Source organism: Amphiura filiformis, chromosome 1 (assembly GCF_039555335.1).
Source record: "Amphiura filiformis chromosome 1, Afil_fr2py, whole genome shotgun sequence".
NCBI lineage: Eukaryota > Metazoa > Echinodermata > Ophiuroidea > Amphilepidida > Amphiuridae > Amphiura > Amphiura filiformis.
Window position 1 is genome coordinate 87,215,476 of NC_092628.1, and position 22,404 is coordinate 87,237,879.

Here is a 22,404-nt window from a genome sequence, read left to right on the forward strand (position 1 = left end):
GAAGTGGAATATAGGAAGGACCTGCAAAATTGCCAAATTTGAAATGAGCGCTCTCCCTCTTTCTCTCTCTCTCTCTCTCTCTCACTCTCTTTCTCTATGTGCGGAGTGTGGGTATCAAATGTGTCAATACTCCGGCTGATTATTACCACAGTTGAACCATACCTTTAGACACTTGCTGAATTGCAGATTGTAGGGGTTGTATATGAGGGTCAATGGTCACCAAGAGATCAAATCGGAGAAAACCCTCAAAATACCAACTTTGGTATAGAATTATTTTTAGATTACGTGCTGTGATCAAAGTTGGACCATGAATAGACCATAACTTCAGTCAAAGGTCAATTGGAGGTAAAGTATGTAAAATCTGCGAAATGACCAAATTTGGTATGAATTAATGTTTGACCAAATATTGTAGATGTTATGATTTTGTACTTCTGATTTTATACATCATATAATTTACTAATCTGCTTGTTTAATTTTATTAACCTATATTTTATGATATAAATGCATTCAACAAATCCCGAATCCAATTTCAAGTTTCAGTGCATGATGCATTTTGCTTTTAATTTTGCACCTTTTTAATCATCAAAAGTAAGACAAAGGCCTTGCTACTATCAGATTCAATCATAATACAGTCTGACTATCATTTGTGATTCAATACGGCTATTCCAGATGAAATACATCACTCCCTATGGATAGCATGACCTTTTAAATCTTCCGCACAGGGAGTGTGAATTTCAAATGGGGTGACCTGAATGGGTTACTCCATTTAAAATGTATGCCCCCTGTGTGGGAGATTAAGGTTATGTCTTACACAGGGGGTGTATGGATTTCAACTGGAATAGTATATTTGTTTGCTTTGAATGCCACACAGGTTCTGTATAGTAAAATAATACTAACATCTATTTATTTTACATATTATTTATATTTGATATACCAGCTTTTGCAGAATCAGAAGACACATCACCCTTTGGTTCTTCTGAGCACAACATCTTGGAAGAAGAGTGGATTATGGAGCTACCAGAGGATTTGGACATGCTCATTGCTCAGAGGAACTTTGAAGATGCTGCTGATCTTGTATTAAAAGGTAAAATCAAACCTTTCCGCCAGATTCGTGTGTAATGAAGAAGGAGGTAGCCTATATGCTTCACCCTAGCAGGGCATAAGACAATGCGAGACACAAATTAATATATAAGAGGATCGGAAATAAACGATGCAAGCCCAAGAAGTTATGAGATTGCGACTCTCAACTGCCAACAGTCAATTTACAAATTGGAGCTTATTAGAGGTTATTTTCTATCATGATGTTACTGGGGGTGGATCAGGTGGTGTAAATGAAACCCAGTTCTGCAAAATATTGGAATTAGAAATTTATTCTCATTAACCTTAATCATTAATTGTCTCTTTTGTTATTGCAGCTAATGAGACTCTATCTTCAGTACCACAAAGTCCTGCATTAAAAGAAATGAGGTAAGTTAGTGGGTTATTTTGTCAAGAATAGTTCCATCAGCCAGGAGCTGGACTTGAACTGCTACCAGTTCTTGTTTTTGCAGTGATGCTTTTTGTAGGCATTTATGGTGCAGAGTTGTATTAAATGACCCATATCATTTCATGGTCAAGTCATTTCTAGCAATTTCTAGAGTTGAGTTGATTCCACAAAATTAGAGACGGAGAACCGGGACTCCCTATACCGCCACATACAATCGCGCTGTCAGCTATGGGGAGAAAATTGGGGATATTCGGGTCATTGTCGACGGTGCGCGGAGACAAACGAAAACAATTCTGCGTCTCATCTGAAGCATCTTGGTACTCGCGTGCAGGTTGCATCAAATGCATCTCTCAAATGTGCCCTACATCCATGTTGTGCTTGCATGACAACAAATGCCTCAAGTGCAATCCGAGGGAAACCGAATACCCCAATTTTTGCCCATGCCTGTATCAAGATCAAGGCGGTCGAGTCCCGATTCTCCTACTCTGATTTTGTGGTTGATTCCAAATTATTTTTGAAAAGGTGAGTCTTGAGTCACGACTCGTCACAAATCTGCTATTTTGAAATTTTGAGTAAGGAGTTTGATGTTAGCTTTTTTAATCCCACATTGATTATTCAAGTAGTGTCCACAAAGTATACTTATTAATATAAAATATTAATACTATTCTTGCAGAGCTCGTGTAGACCACCGTGTCAAGCAACTCACAGATGTCCTGACTCGTGAGTTACAAGTCTCACCAGATAGATCATTACGTGGAGGACCACAGGTGACAAGGAGGGCCGTTACACAACTCATTAGATTAGGCAGAGCCACACAGGTAGGATAGACAGGGGAAATATTGGTCCCATGATGTGGTACATCAGTTTTAGGGCTCTTATGTTCCTTGTTAAAAGTAAACATAATAATATAATGTTCCTTGTTAAAAGTAAACATTTTGTGCACTTTTCATCAGAGAGTACTAATAGGTAATAAAATATCACAAATATTTTTTATAGGATATACCTTTGGATTCCTAAATTGTTTTCTATCTTGCAAGCTGTGATTTGCTATATTATCAAGCAAATATACCAGTTATCATGGTTATAATATATTCACTATTATGATTAAATTATACCTATCAAATTTGGGCATATGGTTCCCAAAAATTATTATTTTAATTTTTACTATAAACAATAAAATACAAGAACAATATTGTACCACTCTTTTAGTAAATTCTCATTAACTGTATGCAAATTTAGGCTCATTTAGGCTTGATCACATTTTGTATTGGCTTTGCTGATACTAACGATTGCAAAAACAAATTTACTTAATTAATTGATAAAATATTCTCATCTTGTCTATGAGAAACTAAAATGGTAATGATAATGAGATTTGGATAAAAGAAGGGTACGTTATTTGATTGCTTTGTATCTTATTGTTTTCAGTACACATTGTTAAATTTTGAAATTAATTTGAACATTCTCCGTTTATGCCAGGCTCCTATTAATCGGTACGGTGCGAGACGCAGCTAGCATGTGTAGGTTTATGGTCCAAATTGCTGCTTCCACATTTTATATAGTGCAAGATGGAATTCTCTCTCATACGAAATTTTAAAAATTCAACAATGAAGAAACATCTTTCAAACTTATAGATTGTTTTGAAATCTGCATCAGTCATTTTGTATTTTAAAATTCTCATGCAAATCTACTCAATAATAAAGCTACTTCTTCTCTATTTAATAATAGTTTAATATGTAATATTTATTATTTTTCAAATATTCTTGAAAAGAGTTGTTTTTTGCTTGCATGACTCTTAAGCCATTTTCATTACAACTCGATTCCAAAACTGGATTATCTTTCAATTACAATCCCAATATTCTGATGCTGCCTATATTGGTAGTAATATTTTGATGTAAATAAATGATGTATGTGGTCTCTGGACGTAATATTCTTACTACATCGACTTATTGCTTTGTCAACAACTTGTAGATGTCGGATCTTGATATTACTCGACATTTACAGCCCTATTACTAACACATATACTGCACCAAGAAAGTATCTGAACACTTGGAAAAAAAATCATAATTTTAAAACTAAACTATATTTGGGTAAATTGATTTTTTGAATAGCACATTGTGACATTGAATCCAATGCGACTTCTAGAAGCAAAGTTATAATATGAAAGGACGAAGGTTCAATTTTAAAAGCGACACTTTGGGCTATAAATTTACATAAATATAGTTTAGTTTTAAAATTAAGATGCCGATACTTTCTGGGCACAATATAGATTCTAATTATTTGAATGGTGAAATTGTATATCATCATCATAACCATTTATATTATAATTGAAGACACTTCTTCAAAACTTCACTCAGACCGCTATCTTCATATTCATCACTTACATGCAGTATTGTTTGGTCAGCCAATATTTTCCAAAGAAAAGGTTATTTTCCCCAAATATTGGTTTGAAAATACAAATCTTTCACAGACTGGTTTATAATATGACAGTCTGCAGACAGATATCGTCAGCCTGCTATGCTAATTGCCCAAGTCATTTTTTGTAATTTTGAGAACAAAGTACAAAATATGGTTCAAGCAGGTATATTATAAACATACTAATTCACCAATCTTTGCACAAGATACAAATGAAAGGGAATAACCTGAAATAATTAGGGTGATTACGTTACTGATGCATGCTTGAACCACATTTTGTTCCTTGTTCTCAAAATTACAAAAATGACTTGGGCTGACGATATACGAGGGGGTATCCAAAAGTTTTTACATCACCCAGAAGTGAAAGAGCTATACCGATGAAAACCTGTCAGTGTAATCACTGGTCCCCATGCACACCATGGTCCAAAAATGGTCTCATAAGCACGCTTACTTTCTTCACAGGCGGCGCTAGATGGGAAGTAGGCGCATAACCTTTTCATGATAAGATCCTCCGCTTTCTTGAGTTTTTTCACTGTGGCCGCATCATCCATAAGTGATGGACGTCCACTTCTTAGCTCATCTGTGAGGGACATGTGGCCAGTTTGGAAATTCCTTTTTCAAAAAGCAATAGTGCCATATGATGGGCAATCATCACCGTGAGATTGCTTTCATTTCATCATAGATTTTCTGAGCATTGTAGGCCTAACCCTTCAAATGCAGGAACTTAATCACGCTATGTGCCTCAATTTTCACCATCTTGCAGGTTATGCGCCTACTGCCCATCTAAGCGCCACCCGTAAAAAAAAGTAAACACACTTATGAGACCACTTCTGGACCACAATGCACATAAGGACCAGCGACTACACTGACAAAATTTCATCAGTACAGCTCTTTCACTTCCTAGTGATGTCAAAAACTTTTGGATACCCCCTCGTATTGAATAAATGACTATATCGAATGGATGAGTAAAATAAGACCGATATTAATTGCTTCAAGTTGTGTGATAGTACATGATCCCATCCTTCAATGAAATAAGAACTGTTCTACCATCAGCTAATAAAAAGAAACAATCCAACCAGCTCCAAAGATATGAGCAATTAAAGACTTTCCAAAACAAAAGGAAATTTTCTTTTGATTGGCTATATCTCAAAATCAATATTTCCGAGTTCCGACTGATTTTGCTCGATCACATCACATATTAGGCCTATCACATATGTTTCAAAAAACTTGAGATGTCTATGGAAATTCTTTCTTTACAGAACTGAAACATTTTTGTGTCTTTCAAGATGCAAAATCAAGTCAGAATATTTAATTCTGTTTGAAATGGTCTTCAGTGTGCTATTGATAAATTACATGACTATTGTTTAAGGTTAGCCGAGAGTTTTTCATGCGCTGGATTTCAGAGGGGCGTAAGTTCATAACAGAAACAGCCATGCAGAAAATGAAAAAGCGCGGGACGAAGGCCTACTTACAATAGAATATCGATCCACGGTCAAGACATGAAACTTGGTTTAGCTCGAGCTCGTGAGTCGGGTGGGGGGGGGGGGTGTCATGAGGGGCGGCATGCCGGGTCGGATGAGGGGGGGGGGGGGCACAAGCCGGTTTCGGCCATTTTCATAAGGATTTTATAAATTTTAAAATTGATTGGGGGCACTTCATCAAGCTACGCCCTGGAAAATGTGTTGATTATGAATTTATAGCCTTCATATCTTTGATGAAATAGATCAGTGCTGCTATTCCCCTGATTACAATGTAATAGGGTACAACAATAACATGAACAACAATATCAAAAAGCAATTATTTGCAAATCGAAGTTGGGAAGAATATTCAACAATACATTTTCGACTTAGCAGGCCTACAAATTTCTGAATTATATAAAGTGAAAAACAATCAATCACGATTCACGATCAATCAAATAAAACTAAAAAGAAAGGAGCAAGAAAGAATAAAGAAATAGTGAAAAAGAAAGAAAGAAAGAAAGAAAGAAAGAAAGAAAGAAAGAAAGAAAGAAAGAAAGAAAGAAAGAAAGAAAGAAAGAAAGAAAGAAAGAAAGAAAGAAAGAAAGAAAGAAAGAAAGAAAGAAAGAAAGAAAGAAAGAAAGAAAGAAAGAAAGAAAGAAAGAAAGAAAGAAAGAAAGAAAGAAAGAAAGAAAGAAAGAAAGAAAGAAAGAAAGAAAGAAAAAATGAAAACAGAAAATGAAAAAAGAAAAGGAGAAAGAAAAGAGGAAAGAAAGGAAGTAAAAATGAGAAAAAAAGAATAAAAAGAAAATTCAGCCACACAGGACTTGAACCCACAAAAATAGTTCTTAACAGATTCCCAGTCCAACGCTCTATCCACTCGGCCACACATCAACTTACGCAATTACTTATTCTCGAAGCGGATATATAACTATAATTGGATGCAATTACTTGATTACAATCGCGTCCGCACAATGGCTCTTAGAATAAACACGCATGTCGGCGCTGAAATTTTGAACGAACTGATGGAGGAAAAACCTCGCTTTTTGCAATACTAGCTTCAATTTGGAGTGCAAATCAAATGGGATAGCAATTGGCAGAATGTTGAGAAATACTGTAGGTATTCAGATGTCTTATTTATCGCCCCGTTATCAAGCTTTCGATAATTTCACAAAACAGTTTTTTCGGGCAAGATTCTCGAAAATGTTCCCCAAAACGGGCTTTTAAAATTTAATCGGTACTGTATTTGGTTCTTCCCAATGGCAACATTATTTCTTTAATCGATTTGTAATAAAAAAAAAAAAAGAGGAAAACAATCACTTGGCATGGTTTTATACGGGCGCACATTTGAAAAAATCGTCATGGAACGCAGCGTTTTTGATCTTGTGAACATGGTGCGTAAAAAGCGGCTTTAAACGAAGGATTTTCAAAGTTATTCTAAAAATTTGCATAAATCCACAAGAAAAATGTTAAGCTACATCCAATGCACCAACATTTCACTTGCTGCGATATTTGATTACTGAGAAAACTCTGTTTTAGAGAACAACTTTATACGTCTTTTATACGTCTTTTATACGTTTCTTCGTGTAACCTTAAAATGGAAATTGTTGGTTAATATTAACAAGTCAAATATTATGATATTTAATAAGCGTGGGCTCATTTAAAAAAAAATTTGCCTTTAAATATGGTGATAATAATTTACAAATAACGGATGAATATTGTTATTTGGGTATTATTTTTACACCTTCAGGTTCTTTTAAAAATGCTATGGTTCGGCTACAGGACAAAGCATTAAAGGCTTGTTTTAAGATAAGAGACAGTCTTTATAGTAGTTCAGTTAAATGTAGTACAACTCTATTTCGTACTCTTATTCAACCAATTATTTCGTATGGTTGTGAAGTATGGGCTCCATATTTACTTACCTCGCTTAATGAAAGTAATTTTATAAATGTTTGTGATAAACCTCCTGGTGAGAACTTAAATATCATATTCTGTAAATTAGGTCTGGGTGTACATAAGAAGGCTACAAATCATGCTGTCAGAGGCGAACTTGGCAAGTATCCACTCCTTCTTGCTATGTTGTCACTTTCCATAAAATATTGGTGGTAACTCAATATTAATTGTATGGATGGTCATGATTCCCTTGTTATCAAAGCTTTAATTGAAAACAGAAAAATTGAGTCATTTTCTTGGTCTACTGGAATTCAAAATATTTTGGGATTGCTTAAAAAAGAAGATATATGGTACAAACCTATTCTTATTTCTAAGAATAACTTTGATTCGATGATTGTTTCTTGTTTAAAAGCAACGTATGATAACTTATGGTTAAATTCAATTACTAATCACTCGCCTAAATTGTGAACATACTGTCAGTTCAAAGATACATTTTCAATGGTGAATTATGTTATGTTTTTGAACCGCTCTGCAAGATCTGCTTTTTGTAAACTTCGTATCAGCGCTTATCAACTCATGATTGAAAAGGGTCGTTATTCCTCACCAAAAATTCCTCCTGAAAATCGTCTTTGTACTTTTTGTGAGCTTCACGAGGTTGAAGATGAATTCCATTTTGTTATGCGTTGTTCGCTTTATGATAACTTGCGTTGCGTGGTAATTTGTTTGATAAATTTAGTGATATATTTGATTTCAATTCAATGTTAATAACAAATTTCATTTAATTATGAGTGCTAACGATCATGATACAGTTCATGTAGTTGCTAATTATGTTAAATCTGCATTTGATCTACGATTATCAATAAATTGATTAATTAGTTTTCAGTGTTACAGTATTATTGTGCTAGTTTATAATAGTAATTTTAAAAATTGTATTAGTTGTAGTATTTAGTGTTGTCTTGTATTTTGACCATACCTGTTATATGGTGAATGTCAATAAAATTCTGATTCTGATTCTGATTCTTATGAAATGCCAGTACACAGGAGGATGCTAAGAATACCCACTACTTCCTGGGTTGAGAATTACTCTATAGCGGGAAATTTTGTGAGGTTTTATTTTTCACTGTTAATTTCAGAACCGCAAATTTAAAAGCTACAAAAATATTTTTTACCATAGCCTGTAATGTGTAACTGTTTTTAAATGCAAATATAAGGAACCACAAAAGTGCTCTGAACAGGTGAAATTGAAAAAAAAATCAATACCGCGAAAATATCATGCTTTACACTCGTATTAATGGCTTAAGTATCCATCAGACACCAAAATGTTTAAAAAATGTTTGTAATGTGTTTTTTGTTTTGTTTTACCCAGAACATTTTAATGTTAATAACATTAAATATTGGGTTATCTTAAGGTCGTGAAAACATTTCCATAATAATACGATTTTTCACTTTGTTGGGCAGATATGTGAAGAAAGAAATACGATTTCAAAATTTTGAGCAGATTTGTAAAAGGGAGCAGGACCCTTACTTACCTTTTTTTTATAGTACATCTAAATGTCATATTTGTTATTACACATAAGTTTTTTCCTTTTATCTCTCCTCTAGGCCTGTGACTTGTTTCTGAAAAATCGTAGTGCTGCAATAAAACAGTCTCTCACGACAATTACGTATTGAAGGTGCTACTAGTATATACATTACCAAACTTTGCAGTGTGTTCTTCAACCATATCATTGAAACAGGCAAAGAGTTCCGCACAACCTTTGCTGAAAATCAAGGATGTTTTTCAGGTAAGTGTATCATATATTTCAATATTTTGGGTCAAATATTTTATACAGGCTGTTTCATACATGTAGATGCAAAATGTATTCAGTATCTACTTGTATCAGAATGAAAGTATATTGCATGATATTTTTATATCTCAAGACAAGCTGGTACTACATTTTAACTCTAATGCCAAAAGTGGTTTTTGGCAAAAAGGAAAGAAGGAACGGAAAAGGAGAGAAAATTAACAAAATGGATAAACATGTTACATTATAGATATACGCACGTTTTCACTATGGCTTCTATAGGGTATTGCAAGTGATTAGATACCCAGCTATTTTGATAATAGAAAATAGTATATCAGTATGGAACCAAAATCACCAAACATGTCAATCTTTCTCATTTAAGAATCCTCAGGGTTCTACCAAGGCTCAACATTTATCTTTTACACCCCTGTATGGGTGACTAAGGTCATGTCTTCCATAGCGGTGTATATTTCAACTAGAATAGCCCATTGCTTGGCTGCCCTCACAGAGGCCAAAATGAATGACTGAATTCACCTTTTCTTTGCTGGTTTCCCTTCCTCCAACAGCTTTTGTAGTGTGGTCCAAAGGTGAACTGAATGGTTTCATACTCAACTTCTCACGTCAAGCTCTTGCCAAGAAAACAACTCTATCAACCGTTGCTGAGTGCGTAGGCATCGCCAGAAGCTACTGTGAACGGCTGTCTACCATAGGTCTCGATCTGCTGTTTGCAATGAATGGTTTATTACTCAAAGGAATAAGAGAGTCAATACAGTTTAATAAGGATCAACTCATTGAAGCCTCTAGACATAGGAATGCTGTAGGTGGTATTTCCCAACTTAATGAATTAATAACATATTTGCATGTTTGCAGCTATGGGAAAGTGTGTTTTTTTAATATGCAAATAGGATGCATGGTCCTTCTTTAAAATTCTATAAAAGTGTTACCTTTCCTAATCCAAGGCTTTTACTCATAAAAGCAAGAAACTATTATTTTTAGCCAAAACATATATTGCAAGAATTTTATTCAGGATAGAGGTGTAAACCTTTACACACTGCTAAAAGTGATCACTTACATGAGCTTTTGATGTAACAACTCTCTCTCTCTCACTCTTTGATAATGGTGTTATACTGATACTGATGGTCACATTACATCTCGTTGTTCATGCTGTCATGTGATCAAATGGATTGGATACTGTGGATACTGGTGCAAGATTGCAAGGTCTTTGTCTTCATTTTTGCCGATTCCCTGACTCCTCAGCTAAGCCAATTCAAATCCGGGTCCAGTACTTTGGTTTAAACTGTCTGAATGTCATGGGGCAGAAAGAAAGTGCTTTTATATGTGCAAAGAATATACTTGATTGAATGTGTGTAATAAATAATTGTTTTAGTGTGACACAATATGGAATGCAGCTTTTACTATACATATGTGTGCAACATTTGCTTTCTTCTTTTTCATGGAAGTGGCTTTTTCATCCAATATGCAGTTTGCTTTAATGAAAGTTAATTGTATTTGGTTTAACCATGGAGGTAGGTTTAACAAAGTCTGTGTCTGTCTTTCAAAGGAAGAACGCTGGTATCCACTGAATCAGAAGAACCCACATGCCGCCAACAACCTGACTCAAGAAATGAGGAACCTGGGATTTGAAAACTTCCATACATTAGTTTATGGTAAGTGAGTGTTAAGAAACATACATAATTGGTTACAGTGCATTCACTTGTTTGTATTGTAGAGAGGTGATTAGTAGAGTTTATATGATCTTGCAAATGTGACATAATAGCATAGATATTACATACTAGCCATCTACAACTGTCTTCCGAGTTATGTGAAACCTTTGGGAACCACTGCCTTGGAAGAGGTCTCTCAATGGTGCCCCACATAATGAGTTGTGGTGAGCTATTTTTAACTAAAAATTGTCTGATCATAATAGTTGAAAACCTGAGCAGATGTTAATTATGCAAGTTTCAATACCTATGCCATTGGTTGACTGTATGTTTGGCATTTTATCTATTCGGTAGCAATGTCAAAGACAGTAGCTTTCATCAAAATCTTACATTCATATCTTATTTTTTTTGCAGACACTTGTTTTATAAGCATTGCTGGAACTACGGTAGCCTTCACCAAAGTCTTACTCTCATTCCTGAATGATTCACTTAGATTATATTTACCAGACGTAAGTAGTATTTTACTTACGCTTTTTGAATTGCATCTGTGAAGATTAAATGTTTTGTAGCTCCACTCTGTCATGAGTTTTTGGGTCTTGATTCTTGAGTAACTCAAGTATAAAGATATGCTTGTTCCAGGAGGATTATGTTGTGCATACATGGCAAAAGGTGCAGGAAAATGGGAATGTATGTTACCGCCATTGGTCTTTGGACTGGCAATCCTGCATGCTTATAATTATGGCAAGGCACTCATTGGCACGGTGTGTCTTATGCTGCATCGTACCTTAATGGCAGTGTGCTGAGTGGTGATTTATGAACAGTGGGGAAATGTGTGAATGTTTCATATGTGTTTAATGTTCATGTTTTCATGCACCTGTCAGTGCACTTTTGAAGTAATTATTGAAAATATTAAACAAATTGATAATCTTGGTTGTCCGCTTCATTCAACAGAATGAAATGTGATCATTACTTGTTTGTACCATACATATAAATGTATTACATGGGATTAAAGAAATAATTGTCAAAAGTTTCATCAAGGTTAATCATTATATAACCTGTATAATTTGTAAACACAAATTGTTTGCTCCACCAGCAGAAACAGAGATTTGCCGCAGGTAAATAAGAATGTTTTTCCAGAGGCTACCTGTGTAAATCATGATTGATTTGGGATAAGTCAAACTTTGATATGGTAATGGGGTTTGCTGTGTGTAATGTAAGGATCAAAAGCAAAAACAAAAACAGAATGATTTGTAACCAACTTCTAGCTTCCAAGTTCCATTGGGCAAAAACTTGTAAATATTCATTTGAACTCACTGTATGTACTTCCTACTTAAAAACCTTTATTATAAACTTCAAACAGAAGTGTTGTGTCTTGTGCTGTTTATCTTGTGTATGTGTTGTGTACATGTTTGTTTGTCTGTTTGTCTGTCTGTAGCCTTGCTATCTGAAATGTTACTCTCGTCTCACACTAGAGCTCATCTTTATTGATTCAGAGCCTATGCCTCGTGTTCATACATTTGATGAGGTTTGTCACTGCATGGACCAATGTGTACTACTAACTTTTATAATCAACATTTAACAAACTGTGTTTCAAAAATTAATCTTAACACATTCTTTAAAATTGCAAAATTAAGTTTACATGTCATCATTGCATGATAAATTGTTACAATGAATTGTGTCTCTTGCCATGCATTGTATTGTATAGTTAAGGGGGTACTACACCCCTGCCAAATTTTGTGCCTATTTTTGCATTTTTCTCAAAAATTATAGCGCATTGGGGACAAGTAAGATATGTATATTATAGGATCAAGGACTACAACTTCTGCACTGGAAATTTTATTTCAGCACAGACAACAGTTGTGGAGTTACAGTCAAAAATGAGGGAAAACCATTATTTGATCAATAAATCAATAACTACTTGCTTTGAGTTGCTGACATTTCAGTACAGTAGTTGTAGTCCTTGCCCCTCTAATATACATATCTTACAAGTTGTCACCAATGTGCTATAAGTTTTGAGAAAAATGCAAAAATGGGCACAAAACTGGCCAGGGGTGTAGTACCCCCTTAAAAGTATAAAAAGCAAATATATTCATCTTGGATATTCTTCAAACAATGAAATAAAGGGTTATGATGAATTGCAAAAATACACTGGATTATTCTTAATTGAGCCCAAATAGATGTGGATTGGCTTGGAGGTTAATAGTCTTTAAGGCTCAAGAAGATATTTGTAATTATCTATCACTGATTTAGACCAGGCTTGCCAAGAGAGCTTGGAACTCATATTGGATTGCCATTAATAGAGACCAAAATAGTGTAGCGCTGGTATTTTTTATCAAATGCATAAAATTGAATGATAATCAGCATCTGAAAGCATGATGTAAAACCAAAGGTTTGCACAGGTAATTGTGGTAATGCATTGGTAATTATCATAATTATACACTTACATGCATTGCAAATAAGCAAAAGCAAAGTTTGCTGATTTTTGATCAGAACCAATGCTGTATTTTTTGTTCTCTGCAGAGAGGTCCTTCTCTGCAATTTTTGGGATCAGCTTTATTTGTGACTTTATTCATTTTTGCTGCAGTGGAAAAATATTGCACCAAATTTGTCTCAACAGCAAAATGCATGTAAGATTCTAGTCTTTGTCAAAGACTATTCGCGATTGAGGGGGCACAAAGCCCCATTCGCAAACCGCAACTGTGGTTACAAAGAGTGTGTGGTTCCCAGTAGTTTCTCTCCCTATGGGTAATATAGTTACACGGTCAGTAGCACAGACTAGTAAAATAAAATTCAGGACTATATATTGGCCTTAAATCAGTGGCTGTCAACACATGTTCCTATTCATCTTCTTTTGCTTGATAACTATTTTGCAAAAATGTAAGTCTGTAACTAATTGCAAAAATATATAATCAATTGCATGATATAATCCTAACCCTATAAATAATATGTTAACTTTTGACAAGCCATTTATTTCTAGCTTAAATATATTAAGGGGGGAAAAGTCTTTTGCATATCATTCAAAAGTTCACAAATTTCAGTGGTAACAAAATATAGACTATCTGATAATGTAGCAATTGAATTACACAAGATCACAAGGTCAATTTGTGGGTCTATTTATTAGAATGTTCCACATCCTTTGAATCTCTGTCCTATAATGTAATTTACAACTGAAAGTATTGTATTTGACCTAATTAGTGCACCTCTCCTAATAAGTGCCACCTGCAAAAGTTTTCAATCAAATACCTGTGCCTAAATGAAATTACCATCTTAACTCCCAATAGCTTTTACTCTTTAAAAAATCATGTTTTTTTAAATAAGTTCTCCCGAAAGCTTATCACCCAGGGCGCTGATTTAATTAATTAATTTGGCTGTAATAGGTTGTAATTAATTATGAATGTCAAAGGATGACATTCACTATTACCGTAACCACTTGGGTATACACCTACCCCCCCCCCTAGATGGCAGATTTCACTTCAAAATGGGGGTGGGCTTATACCCAGGGAGGGGCTAGTACTTGAATTTAGAAATAAGATAAATCATCCCCAGGAATCATCCCCATTTGTATATGCCCAATGTACCAGTAAGTTCTATCATCTATGTCAATTTCTTAACATTCTAAGTGTGGAATGTTAATTATCAGTTGATATTTTATTTTTATTTGTTCTTAAATGTGAGAGAAAAGCATTGATTTGATTTAAGAACTTGGCCAAAATTTAGTGCTGGGCTGATAGCCGAGTGCATTCTTGTTCCCAGAATGTTTTGAAAAATAGGGGGTGGGCTTATACCTGAAGGTGGGCTTATACCCGGGTGGTTACGGTATACAATTTATATGATTGTCCGCATTTTAATACAACCTTCATGCATATTCTGCACTGTATTACTCAAAATCAAATCTGCTAACTTTACGAGCGGTTTGTGATGGACGGTATATATGTGTAGAATATACATTACATTAACTTCAGCAGTGGCAATTTGTGACCTGTTCAGCAGAATGAAAATATGTGAGTCCTCTAGCCATACTACTCATGAGAACCCCATTAATATTAACCTTTTATTATTTATATTAACAGCGTAACATTTTGTTTTGATCTCATTGTCTTATCAACTTAATCATATTATATTTATAATGTTTAAGACTAAACTTGACTGCTCTTTGTATTCATTACTCCTCATTATTCCTGTATTGTTACTTCCCAGTATGAGTATACCGTATATCCTCAAATAGTAGCCCCCCTTTAATTAAACGCCCCAACATTTTCAACCAAGATGTTTCAAAAATGCTGATATTTTCATGCTATCTTGTGTAGCAAGCTTACCAAGGTGCACACATGATCGCTAATTTTGGTGGAAGTCTGATCGTAAACCTGGAAGAGAACCGAAGTCACTGTTCCTAAGTTTATAGTTTCTCATTTCAGCGTGAGTTTTAAGTTTACCTAATGATTTTAATGGGAATTACCATTCTAAAAATGACCTGTAATAAACGTCCCCCTTTTGGAAAATGCAATGCCCCTGGGGGTGACTTGGAAGATATACAGTAGGTTTAAAAAATGCTAAAAGGGCACATAGTTATCCCATTCTTGTACCACTTCCATCAGCAAAATAGAGACCAATGAAACAGGTAGCGCTTGTTGATGGTTGTGGGGTTTTTATGAGACAATCCGAGATTTCCTGTTCAAAATATTTACCTAAATTCTCCTGCAGATGATAAGGCATACGTAAGTCAAAATTCAAATGCTTAACTTGTTCTGTATGTGGCTATCCCCAGTGTCTACTACACATGCTGAATTGTTAAGCATGGTTTCTGAATTCGACAGCCTCAATTATTCAATGATAAAAGCATGTGCACTTAACTTTTCTAAGCCTCTGTCCTATCTTCATAAGATATGTCAGATATTGTCTAGTAGATTGCTTTTACATTGGATATTTGCAGGGTCCGTTACCATTTTTTGCTTGTCCCAGAAAAAGAGAAATTGAGGTGGATTTTGATCATTTGCAGAGTGTTCAGCAGATCTCTGATTGGCCCTTTACTTTGATTTCAAATCAGTATTTGTGCATGTGACTAATTAGATATTTGTTGTTATTTTAGTTATATCCAGACCTGACAATTGCTCTCAAAGAAGTTATTGACAGCCATGTGAATCTTGTTGAGGGCGCTGTGATCGCGGAACGGTATGAGGAGGAACGGGCATTCATCATGAAAAATATAGACTACATCTTCAAGAACTTGCTGCCACTTGTAGAGAAAAAATTAAAGGTAAACACATGGAATATGTTGTATCAATGAGCACTTTTTATGAAGGATTAGGAAGCCCTATGAAGCATGATCTGTTCTCGGCAATGAAATTAAAATTGTAAAAGCTACATGTATGATCCTCTGAGCCAAACCTCTTTTGTTTTTGGCCTAAAAGGACTTCAGCGATATTGTTGTGTTCCTTCATTGACATGTTGCGTTCCCAAACTATGCAAGCAATCAAATGATATTCAATAAATAAACAATATTTATATTTGCCACCTTTACATAAAAAAATTGACGGCATACTTTGACCCTTTCAAAAGGGCATTTTGTGATCCACAGCCTCACCCCCCCACTTTTCTCAAAAAAAGTTGAGATTTCTATATCACTGGAAACCTCTGGCTACATAATGTTTATGTACAAAAAATTTCTTGTAGATTAATTTGTTTAGCAAAAATATTGTCAAATTTGAATTACATTCTGGTGTACCAGAACAAAATTACAAAAGTGGCCTATGGACCAGGGTTATATGCATAATCATGCATAACTCGCAAACGCAAAATCGGAATCAACTCAAATTTTGGGAATAAGCTTTTTTTGTTGATATCTATTGAAAAATGTCATAAAAAGAGGATGCTTGGATCACAAAATACTCCTTTAATTTATTATGTAAGGTTAGATTTTCTTTTAACTACTAAGAAAATAATCATATACTTACAACACAGATCAACAACCTGGTTTCTTGTAATATAATCCTTCAATTTTGGTTTATTTATTTACAGGACAAGTCTGGGCGAAGTTTGAAAGAGTTTGCACTACTACGACGTCGACATAAAGATATCATGCACAAGGTCCAGAATTTGGGAGCATTATGTTGATCTGATATGAAATAACTATACAATTCGGAGCAAGAAATAGTGACTTATTCTCATCAAATATAATGTGCAATCATTTTCCCTCTAAAAATAACCATGTAAACTACAATTCCAGAAAAATGCAGCACTGAGTTTGTTGCTGTTGTTTTTATGCACTCAAACAAACATGTAAGTGTAAATTAAAATGTTATGCAAATTGCTTAGCATTTCATACAAAGTCTTCGTATTTTCTGATGAAAAACTAAAATTTGGTGACCAATATCATGAGTTACATCTAAATATAGGTATATTTTGGAATTGTTCTTGAATTTGATGCAGCTTATTGGTGAAACTTTGATTCTGATGATTCTTGCGACATTTGCTTGAAAAAAAACCATTTGATTCACTGAAGATCAACCTACAGAGATCAAAATCAGAACCGGTTGGGTTGAACAGCCACACTTTCCGGTCTCCAGGCTGTATCAAAATGATTGGTACTCTTCAGTTTTGATGTTTATTGAAAATCTGCTTCTTCCAAACGCAACAGCAACATTATATAAGTCTGAAAATATTGGGGTGGCCATCAATAACTACGGGCCAAATTAAGGTTTTGTGCAAAATCAATATGATTTTGTAAAGAAATACATACCAGGACTGTATGACATTTTATAATATTACACTACACATTTGATAGATCATATGTTTTTGATGTGACAGTCTTGTGAAGAAAACTGATGGGTAGGCCTACCTGCAATCAGGCCAAAAAAAGATTGTTTGCCTGTCCTTGTCTGACCAACTGCCCCAAACGTTCTGACAAAAATTCCAACACAAAGAAGCTAAAAAAATCATATTCTATATTTCAGAATTCATAAGGTTCATAATTCATTTGCCAACCCAAGTGAGAATGCATGAATGTTGGCATGCTGCCTGGGGCATGCTGGTCACTTTTCACCAAAAAAATCTTACACAAACTGACTAACTCAGCCATTTAAAAAAGTGGTCTATGGACAAGCAAATTTGTCCTCCCCCGACCCTAATCTGGAAAATCTGTAAAAAAGTTTTGTTTTGTTTTGTTTTACTGTACAAATGAATACTGACCCTAATTTTGGAAATTCCAGAACAAGTTTTTTTTCTTTCAACATTTTGACATCCTGAAAAGTTTTTTACAGTTTCTAAACTGTTTTAAAACCATGAATGAAGTGGTATACAGTAGAGAAATACCCCCAATTCACAACTATTTGGGCTATCTATTAAGCTAGTTAAAGTCAAACAGTCATGTTTTGCCTATGACCTTTAAAAAAAAAAAATTTTAATCCTGACTGACCGGCCCAATTCTGAAAAAGTTGTGGAGGACAAACAAACAATCTTTTTTTTGCCTTATCCAGCTGCACTACGTACATGACATTTATAGCAGACTGCTGTCATGAAGTTGATAACCACTCTCTCTCAAGTGTCAGCAGCCAAAAGACTTGTAAATTAAGAAGATGGTCACCTAGCAGGGGCAAGGCAGTGTGAGGCACAATTGATATAGTATGCATGGATAGAAAATAGAAGATTTTAGCATGAAAGCACAATCAGTCCCAGAATAATGCCAGATATGTAAAGATGAATGTGTCCATGGCACATCAAGAAATCTCATTTCTATCAACAGGCAGTGACCAGTATATAGATTCACATGAATGCCTAGGGTGGGTTTTTGTCTTGGATTTGGATAAAGCTTAAGAATATTGGCTGTTATATTGTGAAATTAAGCCAGAAAGTTGTCTCACACAAACATATACATACCTTGGCTGACCTTGTAATTTCTAGGTCCAGCATGGGCAGATTGTCTCACACAGTAAAGGATGTGGCCCGTGTACTGATATGTACATACCTTGGCTGACCTTGTAATTTCTAGGTCTAGCATGGGCAGATTGTCTCACACAGTAAAGGATGTGGCCCATGTACTGATATGTGCATACCTTGGCTGACCTTGTAATTTCTAGGTCCAACATGGGCAGATTGTAAAGCATGTGGCCCATGTACTGATATGTGCATACCTTGGCTGACCTTGTAAATTCTAGGTCTAGCATGGGCAGATTGTCTCACACAGTAAAGGATGTGGCCCATGTACTGATATGTGCATACCTTGGCTGACCTTGTAATTTCTAGGTCCAACATGGGCAGATTGTAAAGCATGTGGCCCATGTACTGATATGTGCATACCTTGGCTGACCTTGTAATTGCTAGTACAAAAGTAAAAAGTAGGAAACTGCCGTGAAGTATATAAAATTGGGCAAGCTTTCGGCCATAGGCTTTTTTCATAGCCATGATATAATACTTGTTATTATAATACTTGTTATTATAATTGCTAGGTCCAGCGTGGGCAGATTGTCTCACACGGTAAAGGATATGGCCCGTGTACTGATATGTGCATACCTTGGCTGACCTTGTCATTTCTAGGTGTACCGTGGGAGATAGTCTCACACGGTAAAAGATATGGCCCATGTACTGATATGTGCATATCTTGGCTGACCTTGTAATTGCTAGGTCTACCGTGGCAGATTGTCTCACACAGTAAAGGATGTGGCCCGTGTACTGATATGTGCATACCTTGGGTGACCTTGTAATTTCTAGGTCGAGCATGGGCAGATTGTCTCACACAGTAAAGGATGTGGCCCATGTACTGATATGTGCATATCTTGGCTGACCTTGTAATTTCTAGGTCCAGCATGGGCAGATTGTCTCACACAGTAAAGGATGTGGCCCATGTACGTACTGATATGTGCATATCTTGGGTGACCTTGTAATTTCTAGGTCCAGCATGGACATAATTATTAACTAACATAATTATTTAGAGATTGAAAACATATAGGGCCGGTTTCTTAAAGCATGCCTAGTGGTCAGGCTTCCTAAGACATCAGGCTAATTAGTGCTACATACCAGTGCTTACACTATCATATCATACATCACCTAGAAAGATAAAATAAAATGAATCCACTTCGTGAAGTCTGACCACAAGCTTGGAGAAATCGGACCTTAGGGATCAAAGCAGTCAACTTGAGATAAACATGCTATGGACCCTTGAGTGCATGTGCAATGATTCAATCCCTTTTGATTCATGTTTTAATCGGTTACAGCCTGCTATGTTGAACGTTGGTTATGACAAAAATAAGGTTCGCTATACTATGATCAGCTCTTAATAGGCGGGATTTATTTGGTTTTTGTTACTAAAGTTCCAACTTACGCACGCGTAAATTCACAAAAGCACGCATCATTCACGCAAAACGCCAAGCGCAGTTCGCGTATGTGCTGCGCCTAGCCGTGTGTACGCCATTCTGTATCAATCCACAATGTTATGAGTCCCGCCTATTAAGAGCTGATCAGAGATTAGAGACATTGCGATTTCCAAACGTAGCATCGAACGTACGTGGAATCTATTCAAAATCCCGTCAAATCTAACCCTAACCATTACTCTGACCCATAAACCCTTAATCTAGTCATAACCCATAGCAGCTGAAGGGAGTATCCCATCATGCATTGCAGTATATCTGCATGCCCCATAGCAAATGTATGCAAAAAATAAACAAGAGCTGCTTAGATATTGAGAGCTATGGATAGTTTCACAATACTTTAGGGGTCATATTTTTGCAAACAAAAGTCTAAGCTTCCCTGATTTAAATGAGTTATTTAAAGTTAAAGTGAGGGATTTTGTGTACATTTTCTATGGCACATTCAGTTCTATTATGGTAACGCAAAGCATAATGGGATACTCCCTTCAGCTGCTGTGGTCATAACCATAGCTCTCCTGATTTCATATTGGACTTTTTTTAAATATTTAGCTGAGCTGTAGTCAACATAGCAGGCTGACACTTTTTTACCTCAATTCGGTTGTCAGTTCCACCAGCTTCCTTTTCTGCACATTTTGTTGCATGTACTATAGCAGATTCAACCCATCGAGTAGACTATGCCATAGTCGAAATTTATTAAAAATATGTTATTATTAGTCATGATGAACCCATTTCGTTAAACTCAAAATTATACTGATGTTTATTAAAATATTCAATAGTAAAATGGTCATAAAGAGTTAAAAATATCAGATGATTAGTGACAATAAAAGTAATTGAATGCAACATTATCTTGCATAAATATAATGGCTCACTTTAATACTGAACAATTCTGATTTTGGAATCTACCAGTTTATTGATAGCGAACCCCGAAAATTCGACTATGGACTTTGAATTGTAAGCAGAACTTTACCCCCTGGACTTTGCTCTCTAAAAACACACTGTCAAGCATACTTGTTTATCAGTCCATTAACCACAAGTACTAAAGCATGTATAGTACAAGACGCGCTAGATGTTTGATGAGATATTAACTTTCAACGTCAACACAAAAGCGCCGCAAATACCACAGACAGTTGTGTACGGTGTAGTTAATGGTAATGGCGCTGGGCCCAGAAGATTTAAACCATAGCGAGATATGGGCGACCAATCACAAGGCAGATCCATTTAAAGATGCATTACATCATGGCCAAATATAGTTAGGCCAGAAATTGGCCTAACTCTCCATAGAGCCCGTGTTAAAAATCTTAACCGCAAGGCAAAGTCAGTAGTCTACTTGGGAAGCTAACAAAGAGAGGGAGTAGGGTGACTGAAAAGATCAGATGTGAAAATCTATCAATTGTGCACACATTAATTAAATCAGAGTTTTAAGCTTAAATACAATATCCAGAGTATGCACAATGGGCAAGTGGACTACGGGGTAGTCTACCCATCGAGTGACTTTTTTCAAACAAATCTAGGCTACCGGGCGTTCATGCATATCAGGCTAAAGACGAGGTACAAATGATTGACTGGCAACCTGGATTTTTTGGAAAAACACCCACGATGGGTTGAATCTGCTATAATTAATGTATGTAGAATGGCAATGTGATTTGCTACAATATAAAATCATAATAAAAGGTTTTTGTTTATTTGTACATTTCATTTTGCAGATGCATGTAAAAAATATATAAATATATAGTATACATAATATAAAACATATACTCCAGAATATTGTCTTACACTTTGTATTTCTTAATGTTAATTTGAGATCTAAGGAAATAACTCTAACCATGATAACCTCCTGTAGTCCATTGGGCTTCATTAAGGGAGTGAATACTTTCTTGCAGTTGCCTCACATATGTGCAAATGCTTCACCTCTATTAATACTGCACCTGTTGGAGCATGCACTGCAGTCACTACCTCAAGGAAGCCACTTAGTTATAATATCTATGCTGAACACTTTGTGTAATAACTAAGTTTATCTCAGGTAAACTGAGTTTATCAAAAGTGAGCAACTGATAAACTTCAGTATTTCTTAATAGATAAACTTAGTTTAACAGGCCAAGTGTTTGGTACTTAGATTATCAAAGTTTATGTCAGAAAAACTAAGTTTATGTGAGTGAGAAAAAACTAACTTAAAGGCTTAATGTACGATTTCCTTCAAATTTTAAATTTGTCATTATATACTCAAAATGCTGAAATAATACTAGTAATAATGATCGGGAATTGTTTCTGTCCATTTTGAGCTGACATAACGAGGTAACGTGAAAGAAACACTGCTTGTTATTTTGGCCGTTTAACACACAGTTCTATGGGCGG

At 35.5% G+C, this 22,404-nt stretch overlaps 1 protein-coding gene across 1 annotated transcript in view; it reads left to right on the forward strand.

Annotated features, from left to right (window-relative positions):
• The window catches only part of LOC140155956 (exocyst complex component 8-like), a 33,644-nt gene extending 15,713 nt beyond the window's left edge, over nucleotides 1-17,931 (forward strand). Inside the window, 11 exon segments of the mRNA XM_072178993.1 lie at nucleotides 938-1,084; nucleotides 1,416-1,467; nucleotides 2,160-2,304; nucleotides 8,851-8,901; nucleotides 8,903-9,032; nucleotides 9,599-9,849; nucleotides 10,594-10,699; nucleotides 11,108-11,202; nucleotides 12,129-12,218; nucleotides 15,780-15,947; nucleotides 16,709-17,931. Coding sequence (XP_072035094.1) covers nucleotides 938-1,084; nucleotides 1,416-1,467; nucleotides 2,160-2,304; nucleotides 8,851-8,901; nucleotides 8,903-9,032; nucleotides 9,599-9,849; nucleotides 10,594-10,699; nucleotides 11,108-11,202; nucleotides 12,129-12,218; nucleotides 15,780-15,947; nucleotides 16,709-16,804 — 1,331 coding nt within the window. The 3' untranslated portion in view covers nucleotides 16,805-17,931.
• Nucleotides 17,932-22,404: the final 4,473 nt, after the last annotated feature.